General features: G+C 45.7%; 1 protein-coding gene across 1 annotated transcript; it reads left to right on the top strand.

The window, feature by feature from the left end:
• Positions 1-3,208: 3,208 nt before the first annotated feature.
• On the top strand, positions 3,209-12,704 carry LOC142823201 (killer cell lectin-like receptor subfamily F member 1). Its single transcript, XM_075913801.1, has 4 exons — positions 3,209-4,294; positions 5,520-5,674; positions 6,784-6,896; positions 12,097-12,704. Exons 1-4 carry the CDS (start codon positions 4,174-4,176, stop codon positions 12,218-12,220), a joined length of 513 nt encoding a protein of 170 aa, XP_075769916.1. The 5' UTR covers positions 3,209-4,173; the 3' UTR covers positions 12,221-12,704.
• Positions 12,705-19,705: the final 7,001 nt, after the last annotated feature.

Genomic DNA, 19,705 nt, shown 5'->3' with positions numbered 1-19,705 from the left:
GAAGACAATGACCAAGCCATTTCTCTCGTGCCATCCATCTCCAGCCTTCCACAAACAGAGGCCAGGGACACCATTTCTACCCCCTGGCTAATAGCACTCCATGGACCCAACCTCCATCACTTTATCTCACTTCTCTTTAAACTCTGTTCTAGGTCTAGCCTTCACAGCCTCCTGCAGCAAGGAGTTCCATAGGTTGACTATTTGCTTTGTGAAGAAGTACTTTCTGTTGTTAGTTTGAAGCCTGCTACCCATTCATTTCATCTGGTGTCCTCTAGTCCTTCTATTATGGGAACTAATGAAGAACTTTTCTGTATGCACCCTCTCCACACCACTCATTCTTTTATAGACCTCTATCATATCCCCCCTCAGTCTCCTCTTTTCTAAGCTGAAAAGTCCCAGTCTCTTTAGCCTCTCTTTGTATGGGACCTGTTCCAAACCCCTCATCATTTTAGTTGCCCTCCCCTCTCCCACCCTCTCTCTTCCCCTCTCCCACCTCCTTTTCCCAGTCTCCCCCAGTTTTGTTCAATAAAGAGAGCTTCTATTTTTGAACACACGTGTCCTTTATTTTGTACATCAGGAAGGGGGGCTAGGGAGGGGTAAGTGGAAGGAGGTGAGGGTGGAATGGGGTACGAGCCCCCGATGGGGAGGACTGGGCTGGCTCTGCAGGCTCCTTGGGGTGGAAGCTCTCCTGCAGCCCCACGATTGACCCCTCACCCCGAATGGCAGCCTGCGGCAAGTGCAGCCGGGCTGATGGCCGAGTGCTGTGATGTGCCGAGTGTGGGCACTCAGGGCACTCCAAACCAGGACTGCTTTGCAAGCGGGGAACCCCTGAGAACTGTCTGTCCAGGGTGGGGGTCGGGTCCTTTTAAGAACATCCCTCGGCTAGCCTGAGGCAGCAGTTCCACGCTCTAAGTCCTAATCTGATGCCCTGCCGGCACTGCTTCCGGCCATCCTTAACCTCGGTTCAGGGTCCTCTCAATGTGGACATGCTAGTTCGAATTAGCAAAACGCTAATTCGAACTAGTTTTTAAGTCTGGATGCGCTAATTCGAATTAGCTTAGTGCTGTAGTGTAGACATACCCATAGTTATCTTTAGTATATCTTCAGCTTTGACATATGGTATTCTGGTAAGACACTTCAAATAATTGCTTCTGGTGTTACATAAATACGCTATGGGCTATACAACAGCATCCCATGTCTCACTGTTATTATCTCTGACTGCTGTTTGACCATCTCTGTTCCAGGACTGGGATTTATGTATAAATATAGCAAGTAGTCCCAGACTGCATGTTGTTGTCTTCTCCTACACTGGAAACCACCCAACAAGGCCCTGGCATGTTGCTTCTGCTTGGCAGAGAAGCAGAAGGGGTGTTAGAATGAGCTCCACATATGGATTGTTCCAGATTCCTGTGAGCGTGCCCGCTGTATTCGAATTGCTCTAGGGGTCGGATGGGCTGGGAATATTGTCCTGCTGGCTGCTGTGATAGCACTGGGACTGTGGGGTGAGTAGTTCCAGGGCTTATAACCCTTTGCACAGGTATGTAACAGTGTACCATGAATTCTCCTTTTCCCACATGCCATTGAGATTCCACTTCTGCTTCCAATGTGTTATGTGATCAGAACCCCAGGCACATCCTCATTGCAGGTCACCATATGATATGAAGAATGGGAAATGACAGCCTAGGAAGGAGTAATGCAGAAAGGTAGCCAGGAGCCATAGTGGACCACAAGCTAAATATGAGTCAACAGTGGGAGACTGTTGCAAAAAAAGCAAACATGATTCTGGGAGGCATTAACAAGAGTGTTGTGAGCAAGACATGAGAAGTCATTCTTCCGCTCTACTCTGCTCTGGTTAGACGTCACTCGGAGTATTGTGTCCAGTTCTGGGCACCATATTTCAAGAAAAATGTGAAGAAATTGGAGAAGGTCCAGAAAAGAGCAACAAGAGTGATGAAAGGTCTAGCGAACATGAGCTATGAGGAAAGACTGAAAGAATTGGGCTTGTTTAGTTTGGAAAGGAGAAGACTTAGAGAGGGAATGATAGCAGTTTTCAAGTAGCTAAAAGAATGTTACAAGGAGGAGGGAGAAAAAATGTTCTCTTTGTCCTCTGAGGATAGAACAAGAAGCAAGGGGCTTAAACTGCAGCAAGAGAGGTTTAGGTTGGGCATTACAAAAAACTTCCTAACTGTCAGGGTGGTTAAACACTGGAATAAATTGCTTAGGGAGGTTGTGAAATCTCCATGTCTGGAGATATTTAAGAGCAGGTTGGATAGACCCCTACCAGGGATGGTCTAGATGGTGTTTGGTCCTGCCATGAGGGCAGGGGACTGGACTCGATGACCTCTCAAGGTCCCTTCCAGTTCTAGTGTTCTATGATTCTATGAACAAAATGTACATCAGAGCTGGAAACATGAGAGTCCTGGGATGTGCCTAGATCATGTCCCAGTTAAATGTGTAGGGAAAAGGGGATTACAACTTACAGTTACGGCTCTGCGCAGATACAAAATTGGTATCCACAGCCACAATAATGTGGATGCGGATACCGGTGGATATAAAGCAGATATCTGTAAATTTGCAGGGATCTACAAACGAATTTTGTATCTGCTCAGGTTCATAACTCCTGGCTAGGTTTTCCCAAGGTCATTCTTTTAATCAGTCTAGATGCTCCGTGTACACAGCCAGTCTGCTGTTTAATTACACAGGCTCAGGATCATCCTGGACGTCCCAGATATTTGTTCCGCAAAGGTGACAACCCCATTAAACACTCAGTTTTCTCTCAAGTATCAGAGGGGTAGCCGTGTTAGTCTGAATCTGCAAAAGCGACGAGGAGTCCTGTGGCACCTTATAGACTAACTGAAGTGTAGGAGCATAAGCTTTCGTGGGCAAAGACCCACTTCGTCAGATGCAAGTAGTGGAAATTTCCAGAGGCAGGAATAAATATGCAGGCCAGGATCAGGCTGGAGATGACCAGGTGGATCCAATCAAGGAGGATGAGGCCCACTTCTAGCAGCTGATCTGGAGGTGTGAATTCCAAGAGAACAGAAGCTGCTTTTGTAGTTAGCAAGCCATTCACAGTCTTTGTTTAATCCACAGTTGATTGTGTCAAACTTAAAGATGAACTGTAGCTCAGCAGTTTCTCTTTGAAGTCTGGTCCTGAAGTTTTTTTGCTGCAGGATGGCTACTTTTAGAGCTGAAATTGTGTGTCCAGGAAGATTGAAGTGTTCCCCTACAGGTTTTTGTATGTTGCCATTCCTAATATCAGATTTGTGTCCATTGATTCTTTTACGTAGGGACTGTCCTGTTTGGCCGATGTATATAGCAGTGGGGCATTGTTGGCACATGATGGCATATATTACGTTGGTGGATGTGCAGGAGAATGTACCAGTGACAGTATGGCTGATCTGGTTAGGTCCTGTGATGGTGTTGCTGGTGTATATATGTGGGCAGAGTTGGCACCGAGGTTTGTTGCAAGGATTGGTTCCTGAGTTCGAGTTATTATGGTGCGGTGTGTAGTTGCTGGTGAGAATATGCTTCAGGTTGGCGAGTTGTCTGTGGGCAAGGACCGGCCTACCTCCCAAGGCCTGTGAAAGCGAGGGATCATTGTCCAGGATGGGTTGAAGATCACTAATGATGCGTTGGAGAGGTTTTAGCTGGGGACTGTAGGTGAAGGCCAGTGGTGTTCTGTTGGTTTCTTTCTTGGGCTTGTCCCGTAGCAGGAGGCTTCTGGGTACACGTCTGGCTCTGTCAATCTGTCTCCTCACTTCCTCGTGTGGGTATCGCAGTTTACAGAATGCTTGTTGAAGATCTTGTAGGTGTAGGTCTCTGTCTGAGGGGTTGGAGCATATGCGGTTGTACCTCAGTGCTTGGCTGTAAACAATGGATCGTGTGGTGTGTCCGGAATGGAAACTGGAGGCATGCAGGTAAGTATAGCGGTCGGTAGGTTTTCGGTATAGGGTGGTATTGATATGACCGTCACTTATTTGTATCGTGGTGTCCAGGAAATGGACCTCCCGTGTAGATTGGTCCATGCTGAGGTTGATGGTGGGGTGGAAGCTGTTGAAATCATGGTGAAAGTTTTCTCTGACCCCCTCTTGTCACTGATGTTGGTGCTGTCGTAAAGTTTTCCAGTTACACGTCCGTTGTGAAGAACAGACCAGAGCAGCAACGAATAGCATGAATAACGACGGTGCCACCTACGTTTTCACCAATGGAACCAGACACACCACTAACCTGGAAGAGTTCCTGTCTCACTTGAAACAATTTCTGTGTCAGCCTTCCTACAGTCGCTCAGAAGGTAACCTCATAGGTACCACTGCAGCTTCCTGCACTGCGGTGACGTCTAGTGGCAACTTTGTAATTCAGTACACACAGAACAGGTTGCTTCCATATGTGCCATAAATACCCTCATTGCTTGTGAATCTTGCATCCCCAAAGGTTGAAAGATTCTTCCACTCCTCCTATATCCCACCATATACACAACAGTGTCCTGCGGGGGGAAAAGATCACCCTATGGCTTTAACTATGGTTTAGAGCAATGTTTCTCAACCTTATTTTTATAAAGTACCCCTTTAAAAAAATAAAAATTATAAGTACCCCCAGTACCTACAGTTTTCAGACACACCATATTTTTTCTACCATTGCAACATATTTGTTTAAACAACTTAATTGTAGCTGAGTGGGCGATGAAATTTTTGGGTGTTAAAAGTACAAAAATAATAAAATGCTGTAAAACGTAAAACAAAAATTCAGTTTTCTCCAAATTTCAGTTGTGTTTATGCACTCCGCAGACTTCTCTCGAGTACCTCTAAAGGTACTCATACCACTGGTTAAGAAACACTGGTTTAGCAACCTCCCTACCATAAATCATCTATCAACAATAAGCAGCCATCTCTGGGGAGGAACTTTCTGGTTCTTTAGCAGCGCACTACAACACTGTATGCAAGAGCTAAAGAGCAGAAATATCCAACTGCAATTTCACAGGGAATTAAGGGAGGGGGGAAATGTAGCTACCCAAACTGGCAAAGCAACATTGCTGTTCAAAAGTGGCAATGAGGTGTAATAATCCCATTTTGATGCCACCACCTGAAAAACTATAAGAGCTGAGGAAACTGTAAGAGCTGAGGAAATTATTCTGCACATACATGGAAAAAGCCCACACATGGATGCAAAAGATTAGAGGGAACATTACCCACTACCTATCCTTTAAATGCACCAGAAGGCGGCCAGCAGAAATGGCAATCTTTTTGCTGGACAGCTCTAGTTTTCTATTTTGCATGATGTTTGGGTGGACGGGGGAGATTGCATTCACTGACCATGTCTATATACACAGTCTAAGGATTTACATGTTCAAATAAAAGCATTAGATCCCCACAAACTTCCAGCTCTGTGATTCCATTCTGCAATACTAGAGGTCTGGCTGACACCTCTACCAATGCACCTTCCCCCTGGGCTGCAGTGTGTCCTGCCATCCGGCAACAAGGCCTATCCTTAAACAAAACTATCTTCTTTCCTTACTCCAGAGGCCTCTGGGTGCAAATTCTGCCCCACGGACTGGCATATGCATGAGGGAAAATGCTACTGGGCATCTAAAGAGAGTGGAATTTGGAACAGGAGCAATGATGATTGCTTAGCGAAGAGGTCTCACCTCCTGGTGATCCAGGATGAAAAGGAGATGGTAAAGTAAAAGGCAAATTTGTTGCAAAGAAAGCAAACATGATTCTGGGCTGCATTAACAGATGTGTTGTGAGCAAGACACGAGAAGTCATTCTTCCACTCTACTCTGTGCTGGTTAGGCCTCAGTTGGAGTACTGTGTTCAGTTCTGGGCACCGCATTTCAAGAAAGATGTGGAGACATTGGAGAGGATCCAGAGAAGAGCAACGAGAATGATTAAAGGTCTAGAGAACATGAGCTATGAGGGAAGGCTGAAGGAACTGGGTTTGTTTAGTTTAGAAATGAGAAGATTGAGGGGGGACATGATAGCCATTTTCAGATATCTAAAAGAGTGTCATAAGGAGGAGGGAGAAAACTTGTTCATCTTGGCCTCTGAGGATAGAACAAGAAGCAATGGGCTTAAACTGCAGCAAGGGAGGTTTCGGTTGGACATTAGGAAAAAGTTCCTAACTGTCAGGGTGGTCAAACACTGGAATAAATTGCCCAGGGAGGTTGTGGAATCCCCATCTGTGGAGATATTTAAGAGTAGGTTAGATAAATGTCTATCAGGGATGGTCTAGACAGTATTTGGTCCTGCCATGAGGGCAGGGGACTGGACTCGATGATCTCTCGAGGTCCCTTCCAGTCCTAGTATTCTATGATTCTATTAAATTACATACACTGCAGCTGGGGTAATAGGTCACTTGTTATAATATTATTGCCCCTATTTCTAACACTACTGCTGCTCCTTTGCCAAGCAGAAGCAGCATTTTGGGGCCTTGTTGAGTTATTTCTGGTGCAGGAAAAGTTAACAACATGGAGTCTGGGATGACTTGCTATTTACACAGGAATACCAGCCCTGGAACAGAGAAGGTCAAACAGCATGCAGGGCAATCCCTTCTCCCAGGCATCTCAGCCCAACACCAACAGCCAGTTCCTAGGGAGCCCCTCTAACTCCAGAATGACCTGTCTTTGGAAAGAAATAGCTTTGGTTCAGGTCCAAGGGGACCAAGTGCTGATGGTTGCTCATGAGAGCCCCTGAAAATCAACAGCCTGTGTCTAAAGAGAATATGCAGGAAATGGTATCAACTTACGGCATGTTCATTCAGTCCCTTCTAATTTGTACTTCACAGGATTTCATAGCCAGTGTCACTCAGGACACAAATCCGGTTTGGCTGGGACTCACCATGACATCCCCAAAGAGGAAGTGGACCTGGGTGGACAACTCCCATCTGGATCAAACACGGTGAGCGTTGCTGATGTTTACTATTTTCTAGCAGCTTAGAAACAATAGTTTGACTTTCTGATTTGACAGGGACAAAAAGTGATACACTCCCTCCCTCTGTCACTAATAGGAATTGAAGATCATGACAGAGGTCAATAGAAAGGTAATTTCTCTAAGATAGCTCTCTATATATTTTAGAGATTTGTGTGTTTGTCTGTCTGTGAGTCCATCCATCTGTGTGTGTCTGCATGAGTCCATTTATTCAAGAACTCTTAAATGGTCAGAGCTAGGGCCAACAAATTTGATTGCAGCTTCCTCTTTTTCTAACAGAAAGAAAGCTCAGTGTTTGGTTGTGCTAGGACAACCGGAAGTGCTGGGAATTGCACTGTTTTCCTCCTGGACACCTCTCAGCTGCATAATATAAAACTCCCCTGCATCATTCAATATCCTGCTTCCACAAGGCACATAGGTGTGCTGTTGTTTCAAGATTTTAAGAGAATATATTCACTAATGGGACTAGATCATGCTTTCAGAACATAAGTGTGGCCATATTGGATCAGATTAATGATTCATCTAGCCCAGTGTTCTGTATTCCGATAGTGGCCAATGCCAGGTGCCCCAGAGGGAATGAACAGAACAGAGAATCAAGTGATTTATTCCCTGTCACCCATTCCCAACTTCTGGCAAACAGAGGCCAGGGACACCAATACTGTCATCCTGGCTAATAGCAATTGATGGACCTAACCTCCAATAATTTATCTAGCTCTTTTTTGAGCCCTACTAGGGTGCATCTACACTGAACCCATAGGTCAAAATAAGATACGCAATTTGAGCTATGCAAATTGTGTATCTTATTTCAATCTAATTTCAGAATAAACCGCTATTCTAAAATGTCCCTTAACCCTCGTGGAATAAGGTTACAGGGATATTGGAATAGTGAGCCCATTTTTTCGAAATCTATTTTGAAATAGATTTAAAAGACGTGGAATAGCTATTTTGGGTTACTGAAAGTATCCTGAAGTAGCCCCATAGTCTAGATGTAGCTTTATGGTATTTGTCTTCACAACATCCTCTGGCAAGGAGTTCCACAGAGCATGCATTTTCCACTGTGTGAAAAAAAAACTTCCTTTTGTTTGTTTCGCACCCGCTGACTATTCATTTCATTTGGTGACCCCTCATTGTTGTGTTACTATAAGGAATAAATAACTTTTACTTATTCACTTTCTCCAGAGCGAGCATGATTTTATAGACCTCCATCATATCCCCCCCTTAGTCATCTCTTTTCCAAGCTGAAAATTGCCAATCCTATTAATTTCTCCTCATCTGGCAGCCATTCTATCTTTCTAATCACTTTTGTTGCCCTTTTCTGAACCTTTTCCAATTCCAGTGTATCTTTTTTGAGATGAGGCATTCACATCTGCACGCTGTGTTCAAGAACACAAAGGGGCCTGCATCTGAGAATATAATCTTCTGACAATCCATAGCATCTCCATGGGTGATACTGAATGGCATTGATTATCATAATGTATCTTTCTGGACACAGAAATTCAGAGTAGATGATCCAAACCATCCTTTTGAGACTTAAGATCTATTAATCTAAGATAGGACTATAAACAGTAAAATACCTTCATTGTCTAGTTCTTGAATGATGTCATTATAGGACAGTGTTAAGGTTGTTTAATTTGCCAACTCTATATTTCCACGTCTCAGCAGGTCTTTAAAATAAACTTATTTGTGTATGTTTTGGGTTTTTAACACTGATTTTGAGGATAGTGGCAATATCTCTCTAAATTCCAGCTGTGTGTACTCGACTTCACTCCAGTGTAATTCAGCCATATGTCTGTGGGAATTATTATATGTTTGTTGCTGTTATTACACCTCGTGGAATTCTGTCCCCCCTCAACAAGAAGAAGGTGATCAGAGAGGGTGTGCAGTCCCTAATGGATGAAGGAGGTAACCTAGTGACAGAGGATGTGGGGAAAGCTGAAGTACTCAATGCTTTCTTTGCCTCTGTATTCACGGACAAGGTCGGCTCCTGGACTTCTGTGCTAAGCAACGCAAGATGGGAAGAAGATGGACAGCCCTTGGTGGGTAAAGAACAGGTTAGGAACTATTTAGAAAAACTAAACGTACACAAATCCATGGGTCCAGACTTAATGCACCCAAGGGTACTGAAGGAGTTGGCAAACGTCATTGAGGAGCCTTTGGCCATTATCTTTGAAAAGTCGTGGAGATCGGGCGAAATCCCGGATGATTGGAAAAAGGCAAATGTAGTGCCCATCTTCAAAAAAGGGAAGAAGGACGATCCAGGGAACTATAGGCCGGTCAGTCTTACCTCGGTTCCTGGAAAAATTATGGAAGGGATCCTAAAGGAATCCATTTTGAGACACTTGAATGAGAGGAAAGTGATCAGGAATAGTCAGCATGGATTCACAAAGGGCAAGTCGTGCTTGACCAATCTGATTAGCTTCTATGATGAGGTAACTGGCTCAGTGGACATGGGAAAGTCAGTGGATGTTATATACCTTGACTTTAGCAAGGCTTTTGATACGGTCTCCCACAATATTCTTGCCAGCAAGTTAAGGGAATGCGGATTGGATAAATGGACGGTAAGATGGATAGAAAGATGGCTAGAAGGCCGGGCCCAGCGGGTAGTGATCAACGGTTCGATGTCAGGATGGCGGTCGGTTTCTAGTGGAGTACCCCAAGGTTCAGTTCTAGGACCGGTTTTGTTCAATATCTTTATTAATGACCTGGATGAGGGGATAGATTGCACCCTCAGCAAGTTTGCAGATGACACTAAGCTAGGGGGAGAGGTAGATACGCTTAAGGGCAGAGATAGGGTCCAGAGTGACTTAGACAAATTGGAGGATTGGGCCACTAGAAATCTCATGAGATTCAACAAAGACAAGTGTAGAGTCCTGCACTTGGGACGGAAGAATCCCAAGCATAGTTACAGGCTGGGGACCAACCAGTTAGGTAGTAGTTCTGCAGAAAAGGACCTGGGGGTTACAGTGGATGAGAAGCTCGATATGAGTCAACAGTGTGCCCTTGTAGCCAAGAAGGCTAATGGCATATTAGGCTGCATTAAGAGGAGCATTGCCAGCAGATCCAGAGATGTCATTATTCCCCTTTATTCGGCTTTGGTGAGGCCACATCTGGAGTACTGTGTCCAGTTCTGGGCCCCCCACTACAAAAAGGATGCGGACGCATTGGAGAGGGTCCAGCGGAGGGCAACCAAAATGATTAGGGGTCTGGAGCATATGACCTACGAGGAGAGGCTGAGGGACTTGGGTCTGTTTAGTCTGCAGAAGCGAAGAGTGAGGGGGGACTTGATAGCAGCCTTCAACTTCCTGAAGGGAGGTTCCAAAGAGGATGGAGAGAGGCTGTTCTCAGTAGTGACAGATGGCAGAACAAGGAGCAATGGTCTCAAGTTGTGGTGGGAGAGGTCCAGATTGGATATTAGGAAAAACTATTTTACTAGGAGGGTAGTGAAGCATTGGAATGGGTTACCTAGGGAAGTAGTGGAGTCTCCATCCCTAGAGGTGTTTAAGTTCTGGCTTGACAAAGCCCTGGCCGGGTTGATTTAGATGGGATTGGTCCTGCCTAGAGCGGAGGGCTGGACTTGACGACCTTCTGAGGTCTCTTCCAGTTCTGATTCTATGATAAGGGGATGGTTGGATGAAATAACATGATCTTGGTAACTAATTGACCATTCATTACCAGTTGGAAATAGGTCAATGGAGGGATGATAGGAGTTGCTATAGGGAACTTTCTGGGTGTCTGGCTGGTGAGTCTTGCCCCCATGCTCAGGGTTTAGCTGATCGCCATATTTGGGGTCAGGAAGGAATTTTCCTCCAGGGTAGATTGGCAGAGGCCCTGGAGGTTTTTCGCCTTCCTCTGTAGCATTGGGCACAGATCACAGCTGAAGGACTCTCTGCATGTTGGGGCCTTCAAAGTATTTGAAGGCTTCAATATCTGAGACATAGGTGAGAGGATTATTCTAAGAGGGGTGGGCGAGATTCTGTGGCCTGCACTGTGCAGGGGGTCAGACTAGATGATCATAATGGTCCCTTCTGACCTTAAAGTCTATGAGTCTATGAGTCTATGAGTAAAATAAAAATAAAAATAAAAATAAAAATTCTGCCCATAATATTTTAAAAGTCTACAAAATCCAGCATATTTTGTTGAAATAACACAATATAACCACATGGGTTTGAATTATTTTCATAATTTATTTCAAAATATCCATCAGCAAGTATTTCTGTAACTGTTCAGACAACAAAAAAGATGCAAGACATTGTTTTTTAAAACAAATGGATTCCTTATTAGACATATCAATACAGCACTTCGAGTAATAATTTTGGCTACAATACAGAACCAGGATCCGGGCAAAGGCTGGGGGGAGTCAGAGTAACAAAGGAGCTAAGGGAGAGAGAATTAATTGCTGAGGAGCCTGGGAGTGAACTTGGAGGGTTGTTTGGGGTGGATGGGATCAGCAGAGAACAGAATGCTTTTTTGGCAGGAGATTTTTCAGGGATCAGGAAACCTCTCCATGAAGATCCTGGTTGGCCTGAAGGCTCTCCCATTCAGTCAGATGCATTTGCCCCTGTCCCCCTCACCCATCATCCTGATGTGCCTCCGTAGTCTCCTCCCCTCTCCTCATGAGGCCTTGCACTTCCATCCCCATTCAACCCTTGATTCATCACTGTCACCCCCACTATCTCCTGATCCCCCACCCTGGTTTGTCCTCCCCAGCCATTCTGAACACCCCGCCCCCCAAAACCCTGTGCATTCCACTCTGTGCTCACCTGATTCTGTGGCCTGGGTGCTGGTGTTGAATTTCTGCTCCTGGAGCAATTCTTCATTCCTGCTGTGTTCTGGTGCCACAGTGACCTCTGTTGGGCAAAAGATGGAACTGCAGCACTTCCGGGGCAGACTGTAATTTCTACGGAAAGAAAATTCTCCGGGACACATGAATTCTGCGCCTATGCAGTGGCACAGAATTCCCTTAGGAATAAATAACTCTTTTGGTAATGTCGACAAGTCTTTTCTGCTGAGACACACCTGCTCATCATATCTGCCCTAGGGCACAGTAGGAAAATACACAGGAGAAGGAAGAAAGCAAGAGTTATTACAAATGTGAGTTCTTGAGGTGAAAAAGCTGTCATTGGTTTAATATATTCAAATGCACAAATTATGAATTTCTCCTTTGTTCTAGGTTCCCAATAGTGGGCCCTGCCGAAAGGAACAGCTGTGGAGTGATAAAAGGAAAGCAGATTCATTCTGAGACCTGCAGTGCTGTTGTTAAATGGATTTGTGAGAAGGAAGCTTTCCTGATATAATTAAAAAGGCATCCAGGACCCCCTATTTGCAGAAATGAAGCAGAAAGCAGGCTTGTGATCTGTCACATGGTCAATATTCCAAGGGATTGTTTGTTTATTTTCATTTCAAAGCTGGAATAAAAACGTTCAAAAGAGAAATGGAAGCTCCTTTGAGGATTGGGGGACTTGATTGCTAGCTCCACTTCTATTTCTCTGGCCTAACAGGAGCTGGGATTGACTCCCTGAAAAGTCTCTCTCGCCACATGCATGCCCCGTTGTGAAGAGTTTCATTCGGGAAGTTGGCATACTAAAGACCAAGACTCCCAGCGCTTTTCTTTGAGTCACATTGGAAATAATTTCCCTAATAACGCGTAAGTTTATCCTGACTCATTGCTCATGCAGACTTGCCTTTCTTAGCCCCAAAGACCATTGATGCGGGTTGCCTCAGTACAAATATGAGCATATACAGCCATAATCTATGCCCTAGCAACATTACTACATAGGCTACGTCTAGACTGGCATGATTTTCCGCAAATGCTTTTAACGGAAAATTTTTCCGTTAAAAGCATTTTCAGAAAAGAGCGTCTAGATTGGCATGGACGCTTTTCCGCAAAAGCACTTTTTGCGGAAAAGCATCCGTGGTCAATCTAGACGCTCTTTTCTGCAAAAAAGCCCCGATCGCCATTTTCACGATCGGAGCTTTTTTGAGGAAAACAAATCTCAGCTGTCTACACTGGCTCTTTTGTGCAAAACTTTTGCACAAAAGGGACTTTTGCCCGAACGGGAGCAGCATAGTATTTCCGCAAAAAGCACTGATTTCTTACAGTAGGAAGTCAGTGCTTTTGTGGAAATTCAAGCGGCCAATGTAGACAGTGGGCAAGTTTTTCCGGAAAAGCGGCTGATTTTCTGGAAAAACTGGCCAGTCTAGACACAGCCCATATGTATCACCCAGAATCCTTATAATTGGTTCAGGCCCAGGAGGTATCTTCCCATCATGGCCTGATACCATAGGTGAGGGCAGTGTGTCTCAACCTTTTTTTATACAGTACCCCTTTTAAAAATATATATATATATACCCCTAGTACCTACAGTTTTCACACACACACATTTTTTTCTACCATTCTAACACATTTGTTTAAACAGCTTAACCATAGCTGGGCAGGTGATGACTTTTTGGGAGTAAAAATCATAACAATAATAAAATGCTGTAAAACTGAAAACAAAAATTCATTTTTCTTCAAATTTCAGTTGTGTTGATGTACCCTCCCTTTCCTCCCCTCGACATTTCTCGAGTACCCCTAAAGGTACTCATACCACTGGTTGAGGAACACTGGGTGAGGGAACTAGTGGTCCTACTGCAGCCCCTGGCTTCAATGGGTTTCTATCACACACAGTTTGGTTCAATGGCTCTCAACACCTCCACCCTACCAATTGTTTCTGTGCCTGCCTGGCTCCTACAGGGTAAGGAAGGTGGAATGGGACATACCTGGATCTGGTCCTCACGGGAAGAGCCTAGACTGGCAGGCAGAGCAGGGTCATGCCCTGACACTGCTCCCCCGGAGCATCAGGTGGGAAGAAGGGGCACGACCCCCATTCCTAGACACCATTTCTCCAGCAGGAGTAAGCGGGGACTTGCAGGGGGCAAGGGTGGGGAGAGGCCCCACAAAGCCACAATCCTCATGTCAGGGGTGGAGGAAGCAGCCCCAGTTAATGCTGCCCACCCCAACGCTGGGCCCACCCCATTTTCCTGGCCATGCCACTGGCATAAACAGAAAGGGCATGAGTGGAGTCAAGAGGCTTAGCAGCTAAAGACACAGTAAGATGAAGGGCAAGCCAATGAACCTAGTGAAGGACGAGGAGTGTTTTGTGAGAGGACCAGTAGCTTTTGTAGTTGGGATAGAAGGAAAGAGAAGGAAGAAAGGGAAGAGGCCAAAAGTCACAGTGCGTGGTCTATAAAAAGAGTCTGTCATCGTAGCTAGGAGGGTGTTATGGAAGATGAGGTATTATGGTTTCTGAACAAGCAGAGATGCTGTCTGGGGATGCGGATGGGGTCAATATCACAACAGGTTACGAGATCTCCTGAGTAGGGTGCAGCTAAAAAGTCATGAAGCCTATCGGGGTTAAAGGGTGTTGCTGAAAGGCAAGCGGCTTTACCCATAAAAATACTAGCATTTAGTTCAGGGGGGGAGGCAAGCAGTCAACAAGTCGACTTCTTCTTTACATCCCTCTTTGGTGAGGGACCTTGTCAAAGGGTTTGTATAGATCTAAGCACACGATATCCCCTGGATCGCTCCTGTCCATGCGCTTGTGGACACCCTCAGAGCAGTCTAGTTGATTTAAGATGACCATTCTATGGAATTGATTGAATTGTGGCTGTATTGAGTACAAACTAGCAGCCTTGGGAACTCGCTGGCACAGGAGGTTCCTGAGTCCCAGAGCTCAGCAGGATGCATAATAGGACAGGACTTTAATGTGGATCATGAGATCATCCAGAGTCAGACACCGAGTCCTCTACAAAGGGGGATGTTTCAGGCCATGAGGCAGCCGTGACCTGGGAGATGTGTTCTCCTGACACTTCAGGCAGGCTGCTCTCTCTCTGGATCAGGGTACGACTAGAAGGAATAGAAACCTTCTGGCTTTGGGGACCTGGCCAGCCTCTAACTGCACTTTGGGGCGGAATTATTCCTTGGGGCAGCCATTTCCACAACTGACCAGTAGAGGGTGTCTTGCCTCCCTCTGAAACCACTGAGCTATGTCTACACTGGCATGAATTTCCAGAAATGCTTAAAACGGAACAGTTTATCGGTTAAAAGTATTTCCGGAAAAAGAGTGTCTACATTGGCAGGATGCTTTTCCGGAAAAGCCCTTTTTCCGGAAAGCGTCTGTGGCCAATGTAGACGAGCTTTTCCGCAAAAAACCCCGATCATCATTTTCGCGATCGGAGCTTTTTTGCGGAAAAGACTACTGGGCTGTCTACACTGCCTACCTGGATGACGACCTCGACATCAGCAGCTCCATCTGCAGCAGGGTGAGAAAATGGCTCTGCAGCAAACCCGATATCCTTCTATAGTGAGAGGTGCATGCTGGGGGAGGGGACCTGTGAACTGAATGCAATTGGAGACCAGATGTGACACAGCCTGGACCTGGTCCCCCTTCATGTCCCCTTCGTGCTGCAGCCTGGTTCTGTGTTACGCTGCTGGTTCTCACCTGGCCCCATGGTACTGGAGTGAGAGAGGGCTGGAGTCGTCCTCTCAGACTTGGGCTCCCTGCAGCCTGAACCCTCATGCCCAGCCCTACCCCAGTACAATGATTTAAATGAAGAAAACCAAAACTTACGTGAGTTAAGGACCTGAGCAACGCCAGGTAAATCTTTTAGTTTACTTATAAAGAAATTCAAAGTGTGTTCAAGTAAAGAGGCATAAAGTGAGGAACAACGTCAAGAACAATACAGATTAGAGGTTTCACAATTTAAAGTAGACTTGGTTCGTGGTGATAAAGTAGACTTGGTTCCCTCACTGCAGGGTCTCAGTAACGTTTCTGCCCAAGGTCTCAAACCAGATCAGCTCTCAAAATCCAGTGGCTTTTTTCTCTTGTCATGGGTGAGAAGAGAGAGGTAGAGAAGGAGGGAAAGTTTGGGGTGCTTTTGTCCCTCACTTCTATAGTCCAGTGCTCCTTCAAGATGCATTTTCCTGAAGGTCACCTCTCTCAGCAAAATTAATTCAAACAGTAAAGAAGCAACATGTCTGTGGTGACATGGTCTGTCCTGTTTCTTCTCTCTGGCTCCGGAAAGGCGGATTTTCCTTGTCTCCCATCTTCTCCCTCTTGCTCTCTGACAATCCTGTATACAAGTTATATGTAAACCAAGGAGAACTCACTTTTCTTTGTTTCTGACCTGCCTGAGCAGATCTGCCTAACTGGGGCTCCCTGGCTTTGAACATGTGCCACCGAGATCTCTTTGGGGGAACTCCTAATTTTTTCATATAATGCAGCTGCAGATGTTTCACCATGATATTACTGCCCCACAAGTTATTAGTTTTCAAACAATGCTTTACAAGAGGGGCGGGCAATGATTTTTTTTGAATGGGGGACTGCTCCAAAATTTTGGAAAGTGTTCAAGGGCCGCATTTCTACGGAGTGGGCATGAAGTCCGGGACAACAGGTGGGGTGTAGAAGGGAGCTTGGATGGAGGACTGGGGTGCAGGAGGGAGTGTGGGGCCTGAGAGGGAGTTTGGGTGAAGGAGGGAGTTATGATCTGGGGCAGGGTTATGGGGTGCAGGATCAGGGAGGGGTATGTGTATGGAAGAGATTCTGGCCTGGGAGAGGGGTCTAGGAGGGGATGCAGGATCTGGGAGAGAAATGTGACCTGGAGAAGATGCGGAGAGGGTATATAGAGAGTTTGGGTGGTAGCCTGGGGCAGGTAGTTGGGGAAAGAATGGGGGTGGGGTGCCAGAGACAGACTCTGGCCGTGAAGTACTTACCTTAGGTGGCTGCCAGCAAGCAGCTCTGTAGTCTCCTTGCCTGAGTGCTGGGTGGGCAGCTCCAAGTGGCTCTGCTCCAGCACAACGAGGGAGGGAGGAGGCTTCATTCACTGTCCCTGCCTTTAGCAAAATGTCTCAGTCTTATTGGCTGGAAACTGGACAATGGGACCTGAAGGATTTTGCTAGAGGGCGGGGAAACTGTGTGAAGCGTTCTCCTCTTTACCCAGCTGCATAGTACTTAGCAGCCTGCTGTTTAATGCAGCTGCCTCTGCTCTGCAGGACCCAGCACCAAAAAGACCATCCCTGATAGATGTTTATCGAGCCTGTTCTTAAATATCTCCAGAGATGGAGATTCCACAGCCTCCCTAGGCAATTTATTCCAACGTTTAACTACCCTGACTGGAATTTGTCTCTCTTTTCCTTGTAACACCCTTTCAGGTACTTTGAAAATTGCTAGCATGACCCGTCTCGGTCTTCTCTTTTCTAAACGAAACCAACCCAATTCTTCAGTCTTACCTCATAGGTCATATTTTTGAACTTAATAATTTTTGTTGCTCTTCTCTGGACCGTCTCCAGTTTCTCCGCCTCTGGCTTGAAATGTGATGCCCAGAACTGGACACAAGACTCCAGCTGAGGCCTAACCAGTACAGAGTAAAGCAGAAGAATGACTTCTCGTGTCTTGCTCACATTAACTCCTGGGAATGCAGCCCAGAATCATCTTTGCATTTTTTGCAGTCGTTTCACACTCGTGATTCATATTTAGCTTGTGGTCCACCATGACACCTAAATTCCTTCCTAAGCACCAAATCCATAATCAAACCATCCCCAGTTTTGGTGGGGAATGAATGTGCCTTGTCTTACATGTGTAGGGTAAACTGAGGCAGTCCATGGTATCTTGCTGAGAACTGAGTACTCAAATCTGAAATAATTAGGTCAGGCCCGGGAAGCACATAGACAGCAGTTAACTTGACCCTGATTCCCTTGGCAACACATTCCAAAGGGGCCGTACTCTGATAAGGCCTGGCTGGTATCAGCCAGGCTACGCGGTTTTTCTTACTGTCTCCTGTAATTTTAGATTAATCAGCTTGGATCCAAGGACTGTGCCAACACAAGGAAGGAGTCATTTCGCAGTAGACATCACAATTTCAGCTAACGAGCTAACAGCAACATGTCCATTTTGGGGGTGTCCATCCTGTTTATGTTGGCTCATTTAACTTGTTAGGAATAACTACCTGTATTAGTGATAACATGTTTAATTGGCAATGGGCAGAGATAACTTTCGTAGTTCATTGGCTTACGTGCATATCTCATTTCCACTGCTAGACCTATCAAATCACTTCCTCTCCATCCATCTGCTACCTATATAATCTAATGTATGTTTTGGTTATGTTAGTGCTCCCCAGGCTAACACCTGGTTGGCACTCCGCCAGTGCTGCGTGTACAATAAATCCTCTGCTTGTTTTCACCTGCACCCAGTGTGTCCGGAATTATTCCCTACACATGTTTACATAAAACATGTTTAACACAGAGGATAATTAACCATTGGAAAAATTTACAAAGGGTACATTAACATTAAATGGCATCTTTTTCCACCACTGCCAATTTTTAAATTGATACTGGATTTTTTTAAAGGGGTGCTCTATTTCAAAAGGCATTATTGTGGGACTGGTCTCTGGCCCGTGTTGCACAGGCGGTCAGACTCACTAGGTAAGATTACAATGGTCCCCTTCTGACCTTGGAATCTGTCAGTCATGTTTGTCCTAACCTAGATTGCCCTTTAACAAGTGGTAAGACATTGATGTAGGTCTTTCAAACCACTCTGAGGGTACGTCTACACTACCACCCTACTTCGAACTAGGGTGGTTAATGTAGGCAACCGGAGTTGCAAATGAAGCCCGGGATTTGAATTTCCCGGGCTTCATTTGCACGTTGCCGGGTGCCACCATTTTTAAATGTCCGCTAGTGCGGACTCCGTGCCCGCGGCTACACGCGGCACGAACTAGCTAATTTGGACTAGGCTTCCTATTCCGAACTAGCTGTACGCCTCGTGGAAGGAGGTGTACAGCTAGTTCGGAATAGGAAGCCTAGTCTGAACTAGCTAGCTTGTGCCGCGTGTAGCCGCGGGCACGGAGTCCGCACTAGCGGACATTTAAAAATGGCGGCAGCCGGCAACGTGCAAATGAAGCCCGGGAAATTCAAATCCGGGCTTCATTTGCAACTCTGGTTGCCTACATTAACCACCCTAGTTTGAACTAGGGTGGTAGTGTAGATGTACCCAGAGTTCCCACTGATTAATAAGAAGAAACCATGAGTAGTTCTCACTGCACCTCGAAGGCCTTCTCCTGGGGTAGTTTTGACTAGTCACTGGAGTTAAAATCTTGCAAGAAGGAGATTCCTTTCCATATGTATTAAGGGGGCTTTGTAAATTGAACTGTGATAATATTACAGTACCAGAAAAAGACACAAGTGCCGTCACATCCAGATCCGATGATCCACACTCCAAGGTGTGTTTTTATGTATTAATAATTGCCGCCAAAATGTTGCAGTAACTCAGCGCTGGTATGGTTCAAGTTACTTTATTACAGTCCCGAGCTGTGACTAGATCTGTCTCCTTGCAGCTTCCCCCTTGCTGTTTGGTCAGTCCCGACAGGATAATAACCTCTCCATTGTTATGAGCTTATTAGCCATTGAGGGAAGAGAGAAAGAGCTGGACCTGCCCACCCTCCCAATGCTGTTCTACTGTTAACAAGTAGTTGCTAAAACCAGAGAAGAGATTATTTATTTAAGGAGAGACAACCCCTTGTGTAAGGAAGTATGGTCACAAGGCTCCTTCCCGGAGTGCTGATAAAGTCACTAACAATCCCCTCTTTGCTCTCTGGGGCTTCTCCACACCCTGTCCTGCTGGGTCACATCTCCTGATGTTCCCCAGCCAAGGTACGGAGCTGAGATCAACCCCCCTCCCCCCCAAGAGCAATACGGACACTGAAACTCTTCAGTTCTGAGGAAAATGCAGTTTTGGGCATAGCGT

The sequence above is a fragment of the Pelodiscus sinensis genome, chromosome 32 (genome assembly GCF_049634645.1).
Source record: "Pelodiscus sinensis isolate JC-2024 chromosome 32, ASM4963464v1, whole genome shotgun sequence".
In the NCBI taxonomy this organism is placed as follows: Eukaryota; Metazoa; Chordata; order Testudines; family Trionychidae; genus Pelodiscus; species Pelodiscus sinensis.
Note: the sequence above shows the minus strand (reverse complement) of the source record. Positions and strands in the feature narration are given on the sequence as shown.

What these genes read in the sequence shown, in the direction of transcription:
- LOC142823201 (XM_075913801.1), top strand. Translation starts at nt 4,174, where the DNA reads ATGAATAACGACGGTGCCACCTACGTTTTCACCAATGGAACCAGACAC. An exon ending in TTCCTACAGTCGCTCAGAAG is followed by an intron (nt 4,295 to 5,519) that starts GTAACCTCATAG and finishes TCCTTACTCCAG; the next exon opens with AGGCCTCTGGGTGCAAATTC. An exon ending in TCCAGGATGAAAAGGAGATG is followed by an intron (nt 5,675 to 6,783) that starts GTAAAGTAAAAG and finishes TGTACTTCACAG; the next exon opens with GATTTCATAGCCAGTGTCAC.